This window comes from Hemitrygon akajei, chromosome 16, assembly GCF_048418815.1.
Source record: "Hemitrygon akajei chromosome 16, sHemAka1.3, whole genome shotgun sequence".
Taxonomy (NCBI): Eukaryota; Metazoa; Chordata; class Chondrichthyes; order Myliobatiformes; family Dasyatidae; genus Hemitrygon; species Hemitrygon akajei.
The window spans coordinates 65,846,237-65,867,659 of NC_133139.1; the positions used below are offsets into that span (position 1 = coordinate 65,846,237).

Below are 21,423 nucleotides of genomic sequence, written 5' to 3' on the forward strand. Positions count from 1 at the left end.
CTGTCCCCTAAGAAAAGATTACAACATGTCCCATATAACCAGATTTGACATTCCTTCAGTTGTATTAAATTCAAAAATTGTAGAAATTTGCTCCTTAATAAAATTAACTAAAGCTGGATCCTGTAACAATATGGGATTCAGTCTCCACTGTGACATTTTCAAAAAGCTATCCGAAAGCTTAAGGGTTAACTTTAAAGGCGCGTGATCTAAGAGCGCAATGATGTCATACGCCCAATCAACAATGGAGTTTAACAGACGTGTATCTAAAAATAAGTAATCAATTTGAGAATACTTATGAAGAATGTGTGAGAAAAAAGAGAAATCTTCATCATTGGGGTGTTTATATCTCCAAATATCAACGAGGCCATATTCTAATAAAAAAGACTTAATACAAGCTGCCACTTTATTAGGAAGCGATGGATTGGTTGATGACCTGTCAATCGCTAGATTTAAACAACAATTGAAGTCACCACCCATGATCAACTTTATATTCATTGAGATTCGGTAACTCAGAAAAAAGTTTCTTAAAAAAAAAATCAGAATTATCTACATTAGGTGTGTATACACACACCAGAGCTACCTTTAGCTCGCATAATAAACCAGTAACAATTAAATATCTTCCAATCGAATCAGTAGTAGTATTAAAGTGTAAAAAAGGGATTTTGGGGCTAAGAAATATAGAAACACCTCTGATCTTACAATTAGACAGCGAGTGGAACAGAGGACCTTTCCAGAAACAAAAAAACCTGTCCTCATCCTGTTTTCGTATATGATTTTCTTGTGCAAAAATAATATCTGCATTAAGTGTTTTTAATTTCTTAAAAATCTTTTTATGCTTAATGGGGTGATTGACACTGTTCCAATTCCAAGATATTATATTAATTTTATTAACATCCATGTTTAAAATTGAATTTAAGATTACATAAAAGAAATGTTACACAAGTACAGATGAAACCAAAAGGCGCCGGTACAACCAGAAGGAGTGATGCATTTACGAAAGAGAATTCCATCAAAAGAACTGCCCAATCAAGAAAAAAAACCTACTGTAATAGACCCCTCCCCCCTCCCGCCTCCCAAAAGATAAGAATTAGCTGGTCCCATGCTAAACTAATAACCCTTGACCCTGTTCTCCATCTTGCAGTTCCATATATTAAAATAAAACAAAGATCCCACGGAAAACAGCCCTAATGAAAGGCACAAACAGAATTCAACTACTATAATGTTATGCCTAACAGTAATAAATACATAATCAACAACGGCCATCTTAGAATCAGCTAAAGTATCTTAAACACATATTCAAAAAAAAGAGAATAAATCCAAGCAAATAATATTACAAACAATATTCTTTCTCTCAAAAAAGAAAAGTAAATGAGTATATATATAAAACAGATCTAAAACTATAAGTATTGAAACAAATAAAAGAAATAAAAAGATTAGTACACAACTGGTCCTACACGGACCATTAGAGTACAATACTATAAAGGCTCCCTACAAAACAGTTTTATATGTACTAATTATTAATAAGGTAAAAAAAAATTAAATCAGCCACGTCCCATACCAAAGACTGAAAAGGCATAGGACGTGCTTAACTCAGAAGATCCATAAACAACTAGTACAGCAAATACTTCAGAATTGCCTATTGAGTAACCGGGTTAACTTTAATATTTTATTCAGTAGGCTTAACTTTAAGATTTTTAATGTACTCTCATCCCTCCTGAGGAGAATAGATTCTCAGTGACAGAGATTTTTCAGGAAAAATTATCAGCTTTGCTGGAAAGTGAAGGGAAGGGTATAAATCTAATTTATACATTCCACTCATAACTTCTCGGTATTTCCTTCTTTCGGCAAAGATTTCAGGAGGATAGTCTTCGACTATACGAATCTGTGCTGAGTTAAAGATTAATTTCCACTTCTTTATGGCTTCTTGAAGAATAGCTTCTTTAGTCATATAATAATGCAGAGAAAGCATAATTGGTCGAGGATGTAATTCAGATGAATGCTGAGAAAATGGAATTCTATGGGCTCTGTCAATTAAAGGGCTAGCTTCCAGGGTCTCACTAAAAAGTGAGTACAACATATCTGAGAAGAATTTTAACAGATCACCAGCTTCAGTATTTTCAGGCAGTCCTAGAATACACAAATTCCTCCGATGCCCTCTACTATCTAAATCAACCATTCTTTCCTTCGTTTTAGATAGTTCTGAGGTAATTTCATTGATTTTCTTTTCCATCGAAGATACCTTCATTCCTTGATCTTTAATAGTTTCCTTGAATAGATCATGCTCATTCTCAATTCAGGTTGTAGTCTGCTGAAATGTTTGAAGTTGAGAGTCCAAATTTTTCAGAGAGTCTTGAGTTGTAGAAATAGCTTTTTCAAGCTTCCCGTTTGAACCGGCCAGCTTATCAATTTTAATATTAAGTGATCCTAATTCCGATTTCATGTCTTGTATTGAAGAAAATATTCCTCTTAATGTAACAGATTCCTCCGTTTTCTTGGTTTGTCCGTTTGTTCCATTTCAGTGAAAGTCTTGCCACTTCTCAGTTCAATGCCAGAACGACTTTTTTCGGCCATTGTAATTAAGTCGTAAATCCTTCAGTAGAAGTAATAAAATCATCACAGCTAAAAGGGATCTGTCAGTGGTATATAAAATATATTAAAAGAGAGAGCCTCTAGGAATGCGACTTACTCCATATGCTACAAAATGGAGAAAACAGACAGTTTTAGCTCTCGTGGTCATTACTGCTACAATCCTGCATCCCAAATTCCCACATGGACCAACATGTTACTCTCTGAACCCATTCAGTGGAGGGGCTGGGAAATCTATTGGGACTGAGATGTGATCAACCCCATTCCGGGGTCAGGGAAACATTAAAGATGAGTCGAGCTACGGGCATCCAGTACACCTCTCCACTGGGAGGTTCAAAGGTCCAATTTAATGTCAGAGAAATGTATATAATATACATCCTAAAATGCTTTCCATTTGCAAACATCCACGAAAACAGAGAAGTGCCCCAAAGAATGAACGACAGATAAACATAAGAACCCTAAAGTCCCCCCAGCTTTCCTCCCTCACGCACGTAAGAGCAGCGAGCAACAATCCCCCTCCCCCACCAGCAAATAAAGCAAGCATCGGTACCGTCTCCGAGCACTCATCGTGAGCAAAGCAATAGCAAAGACACAGTCTTGCAGTTACCCCACAGACTTCACATTTCATCCGGCATTTGACATTCCACAGGTTCTCTCTCTCCCTGATAAGGGAGAAAGAGGCATCTCCATTGTCTCCCCAGTGAGCGGGGAGACATAACAATAACCCATTTGTTTTAAGACATTAAAGGTCTGTTACATTGCTTTTTTTGAGCTCTGTGCCTAAAGGTTGCACAGATCCCAGGTCTTCGGGCCCACAGCAGATATCCCGACTCCCCCGATGACACACGTGTCTCCTGCTGTGAAACCGACCCTCGATCCGCCCGTCACCAGAGCCCTGAGATCTTAAGCTTCTGAATTCGAGCCGGACTCTCAGGCTGAACCCTTGGCGTGCCGAACAACGGGCATTCCTGAAACTCTGAGAACAGGTCCCATTCCCACAAAGAACTTAAGTCAGTGTGTAACTGCAGGGCAGGGTCTTCAAAAGAACCCTGAATAGGAAAAATAAAGATATTAAAGATGGAAATAGAGCTGTTTCCGAAGATGCAAGCAAAGGAGTTGACGTTTAACCATATAACCATATAACAATTACAGCACAGAAAAAGGCCAGCTCGGCCCTTCTTACTCTCACCTAGTCCCACTGACCCGCACTCAGCCCATAACCCTCCATTCCTTCCCTGTCCATATACCTATCCAATTTTACTTTAAATTACATTACCAAACCTGCCTCTACCACTTCGACTGGAAGCTCGTTCCACACAGCTACCACCCTCTGGGTAAAGAAATTCCCCCTCATGTTACACTTAAAATTTTGCCCCCTAACTCTCAACTCATGTCCTCTTGTTTGAATCTCCCCTACCCTCAATGGAAAAAGCCTATCAACATCAACTCTGTCTATCCCCCTCATAATTTTAAATACCTGAATCAAGTCCCCCCTCAACCTTCTACGCTCCAAAGAATAAAGACCTAACTTGTTCAACCTTTCCCTGTAACTTAGGTGCTGAAACCCAGGTAACATTCTAGTAAATCTTCTCTGTACTCCCTCTATTTTGTTGACATCTGTCCTATAATTTGGTGACCAGAACTGTACGCAATACTCCAAATTCAGACTTACCAATGCCTTGTACAATTTTAACATTACATCCCAACTCCTATACTCAGTGCTCTGATTTATAAAGGCCAATATACCAAAAGCTTTCTTCACCACCCTATCCACATGAGATTCCATCTTCAGGGAACTATGCACCATTATTCCTAGATCACTCTGTTCTACTGCATTCTTCAATGCCCTACCATTTACCATGTATGTCCTATTTGGATTATTCCTACCAAAATGTAGAACCGCACACTTATGAGCATTAAACTCCATCTGTCATCGTTCAGCCCACTCTTCTAACTGGCCTAAATCTCTCTGCAAACTTTGAAAACCTACTTTGTTATCCACAATGCCACCTACCTTAGCGCCATCTCAACGTTGCTCCACCTCCTTTTTTAAATAAGTAGGGAGAAAAGAGAGTGAAAATAGTGAGGAGGTATTCATGGGTTCATTGTCCATTCAGAAATCTGATGTCGCAGAGGAAGAAGCTGGAAACAATACGCTCAGCATGTGTCTTCAGGCTCTTGTACATCCTACCTGATGGTATTATTGTAAAAAGGGCAGGTCTTGGGGGGTCCTTAATGGTGGATGCCACCTTTTTTTGGCGTTGCAATTTGAAGCTGTCCTTGATAGAGGGAAGGCGACTACCCATAGTGGTGTGGGCTATATTTACAACTCTGCAGGTTTTTCTTATCCTGTGTGGTGAATCCTCAAAACCAATCGGAGATGCAACAAGTCAGAATGTTCTCCATGGCACATCTTTAGCATTCTAACTCATCACATCACTAGAGAAGGTGGGGCTACCACTGATTCCTCCAGTGGGATCTGCAGGTGTTGATAGGCAGCTTCCAGATCCAATGACCGGGAGAGCAGGCTAGCAAACATCTTGGCCTCCAGCAGGTGGAAAGCTATTGGTTCCCTGATTCAATTCAATCCAGGCTGGTCTGTACCTTAACTCCATACACCCGTCTTTCTGCCACGACTCTGAAGGTCTTTCCCAAGAAAATCACTCAATTGTTTGTTCCAAGGAAGGTCTGGTCTGTGTTTGGCAACATGCCTATGTTTTGCTCCATGCAGACCCACAGAGTGTACCTGTAACAAGGAGTAAACAGTGTTTATCATTGTGAAAGATTTTGTCCTTTCTCACAGATATCGACAATTGTGAATACTTGCCCTGTGACAAATATGCAACTTGTAACAGCACAGTGGGTTCCCACCAGTGTAACTGCATCATATTGTTTCTGGCATTTTCCAATACTGCCAGCCTCACCACAGGGAAGATCTGTGAATGTAAGGATTTAATATAACCACGATATAGAGAATCAATTCAATGTTGGGGTTGCCATTATCAACCGTACACCATTGTCCTTCAGATAACTCGAAGTAAAGAAGGATATTCTGTGCAAGTTCCACAGTAGGGTTATTGTGATGGACATGGATTTCATGACCTGTTGAGTTTCTCCAGGAGCAATTCTGTCCAGAATAGCCATCTGTAGCTGGCATGGTGGTTACTATTCTGATCTAAGATCGGAAACTCCACACGATCCAATGTCACCATCTGGGAGTAGGTTCAGTGAGGGGCTGGGAAATCCATGGGGTTATCCAGAGAGGGAAGGGGAAGAGATAGAGATAGACCTTGTAACTGAAACTGCCTCATTGTAGGCTCGTAATGAGTTATTATCACTGTGAATTCAGTCTCCGATGGTGATGAATGGAAAGGTGTGTCTTCTGTCACTATGATAGTGTGGTGAGTACTCATGGAACAACCAACAGCAATCTTGTCAGTAGGAAAGATGTCTTTGTGTTCCAACATCTTATCAGTTATTCTCTTTTCCCAATCCTCTGGTATTGGTGAGTCATCAAAGTTGACTGACTTCAATGTCAACTTTCCTAATAGAGGAGACTATTTCTTTCTTTTCCAATCTTTTGATTGAATTTTTCAAAAACAGATGCATAACAGCTTCACCCCACCCCCTCCGGTCTTCTCCTATCATTTCGCAATTCTCCCCCGCCACTTTCAAATCTTACTATTTTTCCTTTCGGTTAGTCCTGACGAAGGGTCTCGGCCCGAAATTCGACAGTGCTTCTCCCTATAGATGCTGCCTGGCCTGCTGCGTTCCATCGGCATTTTGTGTGTGTTGTTTGAATTTCCAGCATCTGCAGATTTGAAAAGGATCTGTGGAGTAAAGTAACTTGAGAACCCATGTCAAGTCTGACTCTATCATAAATACCTTCAGTCTGTCTGGAGACGTCAGAACTTGGCCCCACTAAGCCTTCAGGGCCTTGACTTCTGGACTTCTGATTGGACCATCAGACCTCAAACATCAGCATCGATTCCAGGGCACAGCATTCACCAAACACCAGACCTCGAACACTGAACACCTATCGTGAATCCAGGGGCTCATTCCAGGAGGATATTACAGATCACCTTTTAAGACAACTTGTTCATTTTAGTGAGCGATGTCCCTATGACAAAACATTTCCTCAGTTGCAGCTGCTGTGGAGGAATTTGAATTCAGATTGGACCCGGGGTGCTGAGGCCTGTGGAGCAGGATCTGTAGTAGATGCAGCACTGTGCCTCCCTGATGCTAGATACAGGGGAATCTGTGCAGGAAATGGTTAATAACCAATGATGTAGAGTATGAGGAACAAAGATCTGAGAGAAGCTCCTGTGGGACTAAATACACCATTCACTTTCCAGTCAAGATCTGTCATCATTAACATCATCTTCACTCAGAGGGTGGAGTAAGAGTGGAACGAGCTGCCAGTGGAATTACACCCTATCCTCGTTATCTGCATCTTCAGACAGTAGAGATTCAGTTATGCGAGGAACCTATTTCTACCAACTTCTCCTAATATGCGTCCTAAACTCACAGTTATGCGAGGAGCACTGCTTTCCCACCAATACAAGTCAGGTGGACAAGCCTCACAGTCTCACTCCCGCCAGTCTCGCATTGGTTTTGGCAATGTGTGGATGTACGACCTTGAACTCTTAAACTTTTGCTGTTTTTACCTACGGTGCAGTGATTTTCTGCTCGAAGTATTTAACTGTGCCTCCTAGGCGTCTGATGTCAATTTCTGGGCCATCAGCCAAGCAGCAGAGAACCACTTTAACATTTGAAAAAAAGTTGGAAATTCTAAACAGGGTGCCGTCAGGTGAAAGTAACACAGCTCTGGGATGCTACTTCGGCCTGGGTGAGTCCATGATCAGAAACTTAAAGAAAAATGCTGAGAAAATAAAAAGTGCAGTGATTGATTCACCACAAGTGTCTTCAAAGATTGTTACCAAAGTGCATAACCCGATTATGAGAAAAATATAGAAAATGTTGAGTTTGTACATTGAGCATGAAACAAAGTAAAAAGCAACACTTAGTTCTGATCATCTTCGTGTGAAAGCTTTGGAAATTTATGGTCGCCTTTTTTTAGAGGCTAGTGAGGAAGTGTCAAATAATATTGTTAGCTTTAATGCAAGTACGGGATGGTTTTCTAAGTTTGTTAATTGTCACAGGCTTCACAACTTAGCCGTGCGTGGTGAGCAAGCTAGTGCTGACCACAAAGCTGTTGGATGCTACCCTGAGCAGTTGCGGGCTATGATAGCTGAGTTAGGCATCACACCAAAGCAGGTGTTTAATGCAGACGAGACCGGGCTTCTTTGGAAGCGTATGCCGAAACGCACTTACATAAGTAAGGATGAAAAGACTGAGTCAGGGTTCAAGGCAGCAAAGGATAGATTCACTCTGCTTATGTGTTCCAATGCCGAAGGAGACTGTAATATGAAGCCTCTCTTAGGCTACGTCCACACTACACCGGATAAATCCGTAACCAAAGCTTTTTCTCTTCGTTTTTACCCTCTGTCCACACTAAAATGGTGTTTTCATCCCCCGAAACCGGAGCTTTTCAGAAATGCTTTCCAGGGTGGGTATTTTTGAAAACGCTGCTCGGGAAGATCACTGTGGACGGGGTAACCAGGGAAATCTGAAAACACTATCAGATGGCAGCGCGCTATTTCATTGTTATCTTGAACACAACCTAAAAATTTCAGAACAGACGGCAATGAGTCTGAAGCCAGAAGAGTTAGAAATGTACTCACTAAATACTTTGATCCATAACTTACTGAATAAATAAGTATACTCACTTTGCCCTGTTTTCTGTCCTTGCTTGTATGAAGGTGGTTTACCTATTTATGCAAGTACTTCTCTGACAATAGATGTGTAACAGTCGAATGTAAGATTGTATGGAAATACAAGATAACACTGATGCAGACATGTTTTACACATTTAACAAGGTGCTTTATTAATGCAACAGAGTTAGTCAGTTTTTCAACGTTCGTCGTCAGCCAGGTCAATCTGTCCGTGAACTCCCTGTCGGTTGCCTCCGTACGCTCCAGTATTTTAATTTTTTTTACTTTTAAGTTCTCCTGCATGAGAGCCAACAGGTGTCTGTCGTTTTAAGTTTTTCTGGTCTGTAACTACACAAATGTGCACTTTCACGGCGAGATTTGACACCAAACATATTGCTTGTTTTCGGTAGATGTGTATTGCGCATGTGCAGTAGGAGGAGATTCACTGAAATCTCCGTTTCAATGTGGATAGAGATATTCTCAAAAACGCATAGTGTGGACACCTATCGTTTTCACGCAAAACCGGCGTTTTCAAAATTATCTGGTCTGGTATGGATGTAGCCTTAGATTACCATTCTCTAAACCCCCATGCTCTTAAGGGTTTGAGTACTATACACCCTAGTATGTTAACTTTCTATGATTTATTACATTGAATATTAGCTTAAATTGATGAAATATAATATGAATGTTACCTTGTGGTACTGCTTTTGTGTCGTATTGGTATGAAAATGTGAATAAATTACAGATAAAACATATTTAGGAAGCCCTCCAGAACACATCCCTATTTTCTCCATTTAAATAATTATTCACATTATGCATATTCACATTATGAGTTGACTGTGAGGAATGTATCCCCTGCATATAACGAGCCTAGGGTGTATTAGAAGAGGGGTCAATTTCAACATTTTACAGAAAATTTGAATACGTACATAGATGCGAGGGGTATGGAGGGCTATGTTCTGGGTGCAGGTCAATGGGGCTGACAGAATAACAGTTCAGCACAGACTAGATGGGCAGCAGGGCCTGTTTCTGTGCTGTAGTCCCCTATGACTCTATGACTACATCTGTGTTGGTAATATTTGTACCTCTCTTCCTCTCTACAACAGATGTGGATGAATGCCAGGATAAAAATGCGTGCGGAGTGAACATGACCTGTCGTAACTCCTTTGGGTCTTTTTACTGCGTCTGCAAAGCTGGATATCACCAGAAGCAGGGAGACACTCAGCTGGCCTGTACAGGTGATAATAGAATGATTACTGAGAGCTGAGAATCAGGACAAGCAATGCTGGAAACCATTACAGAAGTCCCCAGAACCTGTGCAAAGAAAACGAATTTGTGTTTCTAAGTGCTAATGAAGAGTTTTAAACTTTGAAACATCAACTCCATTTCTCCCTACACAGTCTCTGACAAAGCTGCTGAGTTGTAGGTGTCTTGCTCTGGATTTCCAGAATCTGCAGAGCATCTTGTGTCTCTACAAGTTTCTGAGTATCACTGACTGTCAAGGAGACACTTTGGGGTGTGTAGTGGAATGTGAGGAATGAGGCTGGGGCTGGGTCAGTGTGGAGTGTGTCAGGGACAGTGGGGAATGAGGCTGGGTCAGTGTAGAGTGTGTTGCGGACAATGGGGAATGAGGCTGGGTCAGTGTGGAAAGTGTAGGGACAGTGGGGTAGTGGAGGCTGGGTCAGTGCAATATGTGTTAGAGACAGAAGGGTTAAGTAGGGGTTAGTGGGAGTGGAGGCTGAGGCTCGGTCACTGTTGAGTGTGTAGAGAACAGTAATGAGTGAGGCTGGGTCAATCCTATTTTTTTTTCTATCTTCTATCGGGTGTTCCTGTTCGTGAGTGCTATTGTTAAGGGATCAACAGGCTGAGTCCTGGCTTCTGGCGTTGATCCAGAATTCTTTTTCCGAATCCCTTTCTGGGGCTTGCCGTTCCTGTTACCCGTTTTACTTGCCTGTTAACTGTTCTCTACAAAGGACGTAAACACTTAAGACAAACAGAGGCATACACTCAAAGACATACAATCATATTCTCCATATAATTTCTTTTCCATTGGCCAATGGATCCAGGTTGTAATCTTAAGGTCTCAGTTGCCTTCATTTTAACACCATCCTTTAATTGCCTTTGTTTTAATACCGTCTTTTAATCAGAGCTCTCAGGACTCTTCTTCCAAAGCCTGTCTTGTTCTGAGTCTGAACTCAGAGATGATCACTGGCTGGTATGGGGCAGCTCCGGTCCCTACCCCGGTCTGACCTCTATCTTTCAAGCAAGTCTCATGGGTGGGTATGCTGGTCTGGTGTTGATGATAAGAAAGTTTCTCCGATGGGTTCATTGGGATCACATGTCATAGGGATCCCATCCTCGTTGCCAGATTCTGTTAGAGAATTTAGTACTGATCATAGAGAAAGTAGGCTCAAAGCTAGTTACCGCCTTAAATCGTGAATTCACGGGCATGTCTCCATCAACATGAGGTTACAATTCAAATTTATACAGTAAATCTAATCACACGAGGTCAGCCGGTCTCCAGACACTGTTTCCACAATTTATACAATGTTAGTACCTATACAATCGGTTCCTCATTGCTCAGGGTACCAAATAATCACATTACCTCTCTGACAATTAGCACCTATATAATCGGTTCCTCATTGATGATATGATCTATTGTAAGACAGACTCATTCTATTTTTTCCTCATGCTCTCCCCACGGTTCGGCCAACCCCTAGTCTTCAAGCCCTTTCCTCCACATGAGGGTCATGAGGAGAAGAGAAGGGATAAGAGGAGAGCCAGCGTAGTGAATGGAAAAAGAGAGAAGGGGAGGGTGAGAAATTACTGGGAGTTTGAGAATTCAGTGTTTATGCTGTCAGGTTGGAGGCTAACCAGACAGAATATGAGGTGTTGTTCCTCCAACCTGAGAGGGCTGATCACTTACACATTTAACTGGTTTCATGGCTGTGGAGATGTTTACAAATTGTCCCTCCCAAACCAGCAATGAGGCCCATATCAACATTTCCACATTAGTGTGGCTTGTGCCAACATTACAAGTACAGTGCCAACCATGGTATCGGTTCCTTTGGGTGCCAGTGAGTGTGGGATTGGATGAGGCATCCACAGTTGTTCTTGAGGTCAGGAAGATGTGGCGTCGAGTCACAGTCCTGTGTGTCCGGGTCTGATGCTGCTCGTTGTGGGAGTACACCAGCTTGGAGTTACAGAGGTCAGCGCTTCCCTGTCTGATCGGTAAACAGCAGGAAGGTGGGGGTAGAGTTGGCAGGTAGACGCACTGATCTCTAAAATGCCACCTTCATTCCAGTGGATCCACTTTCCTGTCCTGTCTCTGAGAAGCAGAACTCTACGCCGTCGCAGTGCAACTTGGATTATTCAGCAAACGCCCAGCAGGTATGAGAACTCACTCCATTTCTCCAAGGCGCAAACTTAACTTCCATTATCCCCGAATGTAGATATGTTGGAATGTTTTCCATTGTTTGCAGTCCTCACTAGATGTATCATTCTTCCTGTGTCTGCCCTTCACCCTCTTCTACATTCATGTCTTCTTTTCACCCACCAGATTAAACACTGTTCCTCACTCTTTGTGAGAATATTCTGTGTAATTCCAGCTTGCTGATTTTGCATTAGAGCAAGTTGAGAGTGCTCAGGATACTCTCTAGATGTGGATGCTGGTTGCTTGGCAAACATCCGTTGCTCATCTCGATTTGTACTAATCCAAGACTCATTCCTTTTTATTCTGATCACAAACAAGAAAAAGATCTGCAGATGCTAGAAATCCAAGCAACACACACAAAATGCTGGAGGAGCTCAGCAGGTCAGGCAGTATCTATGGAAAAGAGTACAGTTGACGTTTTGGGCTGAAACCCTTCAGCAGGACTGGAGAAAAAAGATGAGGAGTCAGAGTAAGAGAGTGGGGGGTGGGGAATGAAAAACCCAAGCTGAAGTGGAGAGGTGAATTAAAGAGTTGGGAAGTTGATTGATGAAAGAGATACCGGCCTGGAGAAGGGGGAATCTAATAGGAGAGGATAGAAGGCCATGGAAGAAAGAAAAGGAGAAGGTGCACTGGAGGGAGGTGACGACCAGGCAAGGAGAAAAGATGAGAGAGGGAAATCAGAATGGGAAATAGAGAAGGTGGAGTGGGGGGGGGGGGGTCATTACCTGAAGTTTAAGAAATCAATGTTGGATGCTACCCAGATGGAATATAACCTTCAACCTGAGTGTGGCCTCATCACATCAGTAGAGAGGGCCATGGATGGACATGTCGGATTGGGAACGGGAAGTGGAATTAAAATGGAAAGTAGCCACTGGGAGATCCCTCTTTTACTGGCAAACGGAGCATAGATGCTTGGCGAAGCAGACCCCCAATCTACATCGGGTCCCACAAGAGGCCACACTGGAAGCACCAGATACAGTAGATGACCCCAGCCGGCTCACGGGTGAAGTGTCGCCTCACCTGGAAGGACTGTTTGGGGCCCTGGATGGTAGTGAGGGAGGAGGGACAGACAAATGGACAAGGGAGTCACATAAGGAGTGACCCCCACGGACAGCAGAAAGTGGGGGGGAAGGGAAAGATGTGCTTGATGGTGTAACCCCACTGGAGTTGGCAGAATTTACTGAGAATTATGTGCTGGATGCAGAGGCTGGTGGGGTGGTAGTTAAGGACATAAGGAGCCCTATCCTCAGTCGGGTGGCGGAAGGATGGGGTGAGGACAGACACGTGGTTGAGGGACGAATTGATAGTGGAGGAAGGGAAGACCCTTTCTTTGAAAAAGGCGGATATCTGTTTCATTCTGGAATGAAAAGCCTCATCCTGAGAGCGGATGCGGTGGACTGAGGAATTGAGAGAAGGGAATGGTATTTTTAAAGGTAACAGGGTGGGAAGAGTTATGGGCAAGGTAGCTATGAGAGTCAGAGGTTTGTAATAGACATCAGTGGATAAACTGTCTCCAGAGATAAGGACAGCGAGATCAAGAAAGGGGAGGAAAGTGTCAGAAATGGACCAGGTAAATTTGAAGGCAGGTTGGAAGTTGGAGGTAAAGCTAGTCATGGGTCCAGGAAGCAGCACCAATGCAGTCGTCACTGTAGTTTAGGAACGATGGGGAAGTGACACCAGTGTAAGCTTGGAACAGCGAGACAGCACAGTGCAGCAGCTGATATAGTTCCTGCCTTATACACCTGGTGTCCTGGGTTCAATTCAGATCTTCAGCACTGTCTGTGTGGAGTTTGCACAATTGCTCTCTGACCCTGTGGACTCTCCCAGGAGCTCCAGTTTTCTCCCACATCCCAAAGATGTGCAATTTGGTACATTAATTACCAGCTATAAATTGCCCCTAGTGCGTTGTTGAAGGGTAGCATGTAGGGAATATTGTTGGATCTGGAAAGTGGAACAGTATGGCAGAGCAACAGGCCCTTCACCCTGCAATGTTGTGCTGAACTTATTAAACACCAAACTAAACTAATCTGTTCTGCCTACACAATGTCCATAGCCCTGATTCTCTGCACGTTCCTGTTCTTATCTAAGAACCTCTTAAATGTCTCTATCATAATGTAAAGAAAATATAAAGGAATGAGTTTAACATTAGCATCAATGGGAGTTTGAGGGTCAGCATCCACTCAGTGGGCTGAAGGGTCTGTTTCCATGATATCTGAATTTATGACTGAATTTCAACTTGATCAGCTGATTGTTGGTCCATGCCTATGGATTGTTTGGCCAAGATCTGTACCACAGTTCTGCTGGACCTTATAAAGGATATTTTAGGCCATTCCTTTCTGCTTTTCCTTGCACAGAAGTGTCTTTTTATTGACCCCGTGACCTCCAGTGAAAGTTGCCATCGGAAGTTGTGTTAGATTCACCTGTGAAGCCAAGGAGTTTTAGAGGCTTCATTTTCAGACTTTTTTTTCGGATTGCTTGTTACTCTTGATTATTTCTCTGTTTGGTTGTTGCATTATATTTAACTGTTGTCTTCTTCCTCTGCCCAGTTAAACTCTGCAGATATGCTGAAGTTAGCTGATTGCTACCGTGGTAAAATCTGTCAGAATTTCAGTGGGACAAACGATACCAAGGTAAGGAATTAGACGCCCAACAATTTTATCCTGGGGTAAAAGTGGTGTGTCCCTGAGGTGGAGAGAGTAAAGAGAATATTTACAAGGATATAGTCAGGAGGATTTTGACTGAGGAATGATTGTTAAAGTTAGCTTCCTTGGAGTAGAGAGCACAGAAGATATGTAAAGGTCTTTTAACATCCAGAAACATCAGTAACAATGGACCAGATGTATTTGGAAGAAAGTTGGGAAGGAAGTTGAACAGATACTTTCTTCCAGGGTAGAAACACCAAATACTGTAGGACAAGCATTTAAGGTGAGAGTGGGGAAGTTTAAAACAGATGTGTGGGACAGGTTTTTACACAGAGTGTTGGATGTCAGGAACAGGCTGCCAGAGGTAATGGTGCGAATAGTGGTGTTTAAGACACTATTCAATAAACACATGACATTTCAGGGAATGGAGGGATATAGATCATGTGGAGATAGAAGAGAAATGGTTTTAATTTGGCATCATGTTCAGCACAGATATTGTGGGCTGAATGGCCTGTTCCTGTGCTGTACTGTGCTATGATCTATGTATTATGGAAAACAGAGCTGGAGAGGAGTAGATGTGAATGGAGGGAGTATGGAGTGTGGTCGGGGTAGGGAGAGCAGAACAAGAGGGCAGAATCTGAAAGTTAGAGCCATGCCTTTCAGGAGTGAAACTTGAAAAGACTTGTACACTCAGATGATGGTGGAAACGCAGAACACTCCTCAGTGACCCATCAATGTTGGGTCAAAGGTGGATTCTAGACCCACGAGGGATGGGTTTTGTTAACTGGAGGTAGTAACGGGATGGGGGAAGATCACCAGATGGAGTTAGGTTACATGGGTGTTACGGAATGGTGGAATGTTCTTACAGCACCTTTCTCATTGATTCATAGGAAATTCACAACACAACATTGCTCTTGCCCACACATTGTCTGTACTGGGATAGTTACCAAAGAATGATGGAGGAGGCAAAGGGAGTCCAAAACAGGTAGAAAAAGAGAAAGGGTTGAGAAAGTGGGAGCAAGGGAACAGAAGACGATGGAGAAAAAGAGGAAATCAAAGATGTGAAGTGAAGGGAGAGGAAAGGGGAGTTGTAATAGAAATGAGAGTGAAAAAGAATGTAGGTGGAGAAAGATTCAACAATTAGTGCAGTAGGAATAAAAACAGGAAGGGATACAAATCTTTCCATAAAGAAGTGAACTTTCAATAGCCCCAAGAAAATAAACAGTCATGGAAAACTAATAGAACTGCCAATTTTCAAAGTAAGTTTATTATCAAAGAACATATACATCACCATATACAACACTGAGATTCATTTCCTTGAAAACAATCACTGGAAAATAAAGAAATACAATAGAAGTTATTAAGAACCACAAATACCAAAGTGTGACAAATTACCAACATGTTAAAGAGAATAAATTATGTAAATAATGAAAAATGTAAATAAATAATACTGAGTAGTAGGGTCCTTGAAAGAGATTCTTTTGGATGTGGAGTCAGTTCAGTGTTGAGAATCACAGAATCACTGACATGTCATGAAATCTGTTGTTTTGAGGAGTTATACAGTACAAAACATAACTAATTATTATAATAATTTGACAGTCTTCATTTTTAATGGGCTCTATTGGATTTCTTTGTTTTGTGGCTACCTGTAAGGAAATTAATTTTAAGGTTGTATATATTATATATTCTTTGATATTAAATGTACTTTGAACTTTTAAATTATTATAAACAAATAGTGCAAAAGTGGAATAGTGAGGATCATGGACCATTCAGAAATCTGATGGTGGTGAAAGAAGCTGTTCCTGAAATGCTGAGTGTGCATCTTTAGGCTTCTCTATCTCCTTGATGGTAGTTATGAGAAGAGAGCTTGTCCTGGTGGTGATGGTCCTGAGTGATGGATGCTGCATTCTTCAGGCACTACCTTTTGAAGATGTCCTCAATGGTGGGAAGGGTTGTACCCATGATAGGTCTGGCAGAGTGGACAACCCTTTTCAGTCTCGTTCAATCCTGTTTTTAGAGCCTCAATTCCACGCAGTACTGGAATCTGGCAGAATTCATTGCATATAACTGCTGGAAGGTTTGGTGTCATAGCAAATCTCTCAAACTCCTGATGAAGCATAGCTACCAATGTGCCTTCATGATCACATTAATGTGTTGGGCCCAGAATAGAATCTCTAAGATGTCGACACCCAGGGGCGTGAAGCTTCTCACTCTTTCCACCGCTAGCCCCTAGCAAAGTTTAAAAAAAGCTGGATAAACTCAGCCAGTCTGGCAGTATCGATGGAAAGAGAAACCAGTCAACATTTTGTGTCAGTCACCCTTCCACAGAACTGGGGGAAGAGCAAATGGAAATTGCTGGACTCTGCAGGTCAGCCAGCATTTGTGGAGAGGGAAACAGGATTAATGTTCTTGCTCAATGATCCTTCATTAGAAAACCAGCATGTTCCATTTTTTTCCCAGACATTCAACATCTGTAGTATTTTGGTTCTCAATTGATGAGGTGTTCATTTTCATCTCTAGGATATAACAGCATTTGTAAACGATGTTCTTAATAGTTCGCGGCTGGATAGCATGCAGACCACTCAAAGGCTGGAGATGGCAACGGCCACAGTGGACCTCTTGGAGAACATGGCAATGGCGATTGCCCTGAAACTACCCAGTTCAAAGGCAGAGACCATAGAAACAAACTCTTTTGGTAAAGTATTGGACACTGAAAACATTGACCACTGGGGCAAAGGTCCTCAAAGCTAGTTATTGGGTCTGCAAAACTAGTTTCAAGTTAAGGAAAGGAAATGTGGTGATTACTTTCTCAATAATTAGCTGGTTTTGAAAATGATTACATGTTGGCTCTTGATAGAAACCTTTGTTTAATATTTCGAACGCTTAAAAATCAACCAAGCTAGAGGAAATGTGGAAGAAAGAAAAATGCTCGAAGTAGTCGGTAGTTCAGGCTGCATTTCTGGAAAGATAAATAGTTAATGTTTCATGCTGAAGAGGTTAACCATTTTTCATTCTAATGTTTCTGCCTGACCTGCTGAATTTACCAACATTTCCAGCTTTTATTTCTGATTTGCTTTGGAAGGCTGTGCTGAAAGATGCCACATCACTGATTGTGAGTGTCCACTCTCATGTGTTGCACATGTTACCCTCACCCTCACTGCTGCCTGTTGCTCACAATGTCCAGGCTCCCATCCAGTGCAGATCTGAGAGGGTGCCACCCTGTCAAAGGTGCCTCATTTTGTATGGGACATTCTGTCATTTGCTCAGTTGGTGAGAATACAGGACACTATATCATAGAAGACCAGGAGAATTCTACCAAAGGTCCCGGACAAGATTATCCACAAACCCTCATTCACATTATATAATGAGCTATTTAATTTACTTGTGACCTCACTGTCTGCAAACAAACTACTCCAAAGTATTCACCCACAGTGTAGTATCATAGAAACGTTGTGCAGAAGGCCATTCTACCCATTGAACCCAGGGACATTACAGTCTGCTCATCCCCTGTTTCTTGATAGCCATATAATTATTTTCTCTCCAACACTCCATGTGTTCTCCTATTTGAAAGCTCATGATGAAACAGTTCCACTTCCCATCCATGCAGTGGGTTCTGAGACCACTCACTGTGTGGAAAGGCTGTCTCTCCTGGCACCCCTGGTTCAACAATAATCAATAACCTTTAAATCTCTGGCTTTTGGTTCTCCACCCTTCTTCAATGGAAGACCATTCTCTTCATTAACTCTGCCCAAACCATTGCCAATTCTGAAGATTTTTATCAAATTATGCCTCACCCTTCACTGCTAAAGAAGAACAATGCCACATTCTCTGGTGTGTCAATGGATCTGATGTTCCTTATCGACTGCATCTTCCTGCTCTATCTTCTCTTCGCTCCCTCTAAGCATGGTAACCAAATACAAGGTAGTTCAATTATCCTTTATAGAGGTTCCACCATACATCAAAAATAACATCTAGAAGGATGTTTTGATGTTGAGAAAAAGACTAAAATCATGAAACTTCAGTGTAGATTCTGTGCTTGTGATATGGGAACAGGAATCCTCACTATCTCTGGTAAGGAGTCAAGATCACTGTCTGTGCCAAGGATAAGAAGTGTTGGTAAGATATTAGACCTGGTGAACTAACATATTTGAGCCAGAATTTATCATTTTACCTGCTTTTGATCAGTGCCCCCAGAGGGTGAAGAACATGCATGAGTATTTTCTCTCAGTTCTGTGGGAACTTGAGTCTAATTGCTTTCTTACTCCAATAAGCTAACTCAGCCTAAGAAAGCCCAAATTGTATCCATCAGATGGGATTCTCAGAAAGCCTGAACAAGACCTTGCAGAGAATTATTGTTCATAGAGGTAGAGGTAGAGAGGGAGAGAGGGAAGAAAAAAAAATGAGGACATCCCTTTTGCCTCTGAATGCTTCACCTTATTTTAACTTTCCTCATAGTTCTTACGGTCAAGGTGCCTGAAAGGAACAATGCAAGTGGAGACCAACTGGTGAAATTGGAAACTCAGAATAATTCCTTTGAGATGAACTGGAAAACCATTGCTGGAGAAAATAACACTGGTAAGTTTTCTGTCTCTTTCCCATGCTTGTGTACACGGTATAAGAATGAGTTTGGCCAGTGATTTACAGACTCATTCACAGGGGATGTTCTACCTTGTCCAGGTTGTTGACTGAACTATTACTCTGTGGGATCAGTCTGTGTTCCACTACATCAAAATATGCTGCTGTGTTTGATCTTATTGTGTAAACCTCGGTGAAGACAATTCTGCCTTGAGTAGAAATCAAACGTCGTTTAGAATGAGCAGTGTTTGGCCATTGATTTTAATCTATGTGTAATCAACATTAAGATCAAATTTATGGTATAAAACTCTGTATTAATCTAAGACAATTCAGTATGCAGACTGACAGATATTTGCTAAATTCAAGATATCTGCTCATCTGATCATGGAGTAGGTCAACATGAGATTCAATAAAATGAATGTGGGAATGAAAGGGTTAACATATGAGGCAGTTTGATAGCCCTGGGCCTGTATTCACTGAAATTTAGAAGACTGAGAGCAGATCTCACTGAAACATATCGAATATTCAAAGGCCTAGAAAGTGTGGATGTGGAGAGGATGCTTTCTGTTGTGGGAGTGTCTTGCACACAGAGCACAGCCTCAGAATAGAAGGACATCCCTTCAGAATGGAGATTAGGAGGAATATATTTAGCCAGAGGGTGGAGAATCTGTTGAATTAATTTGCCACAGACAATAGGATGCAATCTCACTGGCTCTCCAATCGGCCTTGGATCACCTGAATAACAGCAACACTTACGTCAGGCTGCTGTTTATTGATCCCAGCTCAGCGTTCAACACAATCATACCTTTAATTCTGATCAACAGTCTCCAAAACCTGGGCTTTTGTACCTCTCTCTGCAACTGGATCCTTGACTTCCTCATTGGGAGACCACAGTCAGTGCAGATTGGAAATAACCTCCTCCTTGCTGATAATCAAGACTGGTGCACCTCAGGGATGCGTGCTTACCCACTGCTCTACGCTCTCTACACCCATGACTGTGTGGCTAGGCACAGCTCAAATTCTATCTATAAATTTGCTGACAACACAACTATTATTGACAGAATTTCAGATGAAGATGAAGAGGTGTACAGGAGTGAGATACAGTGGAATGCAAAAGTTTGGGCACCCCGGTCAAAATTTCTGTTACTGTGAATAGAAGTGAGTAGAAGATGAACTGATCTCCTAAAGGCATAAAGTTAATTTTCAACATTTTAATCAAGATTAGTGTATTATCTTTGTTTTGTATTAATTTTTGGAGTGATAAAAAGGAAAGGAGCACCCTTCAAAAGTTTGGGCACCTCAAAAGATTTGAGCTCTCAGATAACTTTTACCTAGGTCTCAGACCTTAATTAGCTTGTTAGGGTTGTTCACAGTCATCATTAGGAAAGGCCAGATGAGGCAAATTTCAAAGCTTTATAAATACCCTGACTCCTCAAACCTCGTCCCAACATTCAGCAGCCATGGGCTCCTCTAAGCAGCAGCCTAGCACTCTGAAAATTAAAATAAATGATGCCCACAAAGCAGGAGAAGTCTATAAAAAGATAGCAAAGAGTTTTCAGGTAGCTGTTTTCTCAATTCGTAATGTAATTAAGAAATGGTAGTTAACAGGAGCAGTGGAGGTCAAGTTGAGGTCTGGAAGACCAAGAAAACTTTCTGAAAGAACTGCTCGGAGAATTGCTAGAAAGTCAAATCAAAACCCCCGTTTGACAGCAAAAGACCTTCAGGAAGATTTAGCAGAATCTTGAGTGGTGGTACACTGTATTACTGAGCAGTGACACCTGTACAAGTATGACCTTCATGGAAGAGTCATCAGAAGGAAACCTTCCCTGTGTCCTCACCCCTCAAAATTCAGTGTCAGAAGTTTGCAAAGGAACATCTAAACAAGCCTGATGCATTTTGGAAATAAGTCCTGTGGACTGATGAAGTTAAAGTAGAACTTTTTGGCCGCAATGAACAAAGGTATGTTTGGAGAAAAAAGGATGCAGAATTTCATGAAAAGAACACCTCTCCAACTGTTAAACACGGGGGTGGATCGATCATGCTTTGGGCTTGTGCTGCAGCCAGTGGCACGGGGAGGATTTCACTGGTAGAGGGAAGAATGAATTCAATTAAAAACCAGCAAATATCACACCGTCTGTAAAAAGAGGATGGATTCTACAACCGCATAATGATCCTAAACACACCTCAAAATCCACAATGGACTACCTCAAGAGGTGCAAGCTGAAGGTTTTGTCATAACCATCATGCTCCCCCGACCTAAACATCATCGAAAATCTGTGGATAGACGTCAAAAGAACAGTGTATGTAAAATGGCCTAAGAATCTCACAGAACTAGAAGCCTTTTGCAAGGAAAGAAACCCACAAAAATACAACTGCAGATGCTGTGGATCAAAGAATACGTACACAACGCTGG

At 41.9% G+C, this 21,423-nt stretch overlaps 1 protein-coding gene across 1 annotated transcript in view; it reads left to right on the forward strand.

The window, feature by feature from the left end:
• LOC140740136 (adhesion G protein-coupled receptor E3-like) overlaps nucleotides 1-21,423 on the forward strand; it is a 93,538-nt gene that overhangs the window by 48,588 nt on the left and 23,527 nt on the right. The window contains exons 6-10 of the mRNA XM_073069072.1: nucleotides 9,467-9,598; nucleotides 11,665-11,750; nucleotides 14,340-14,423; nucleotides 16,956-17,130; nucleotides 18,891-19,010. Coding sequence (XP_072925173.1) covers nucleotides 9,467-9,598; nucleotides 11,665-11,750; nucleotides 14,340-14,423; nucleotides 16,956-17,130; nucleotides 18,891-19,010 — 597 coding nt within the window. The remainder of the gene's footprint in view (nucleotides 1-9,466; nucleotides 9,599-11,664; nucleotides 11,751-14,339; nucleotides 14,424-16,955; nucleotides 17,131-18,890; nucleotides 19,011-21,423) is intronic.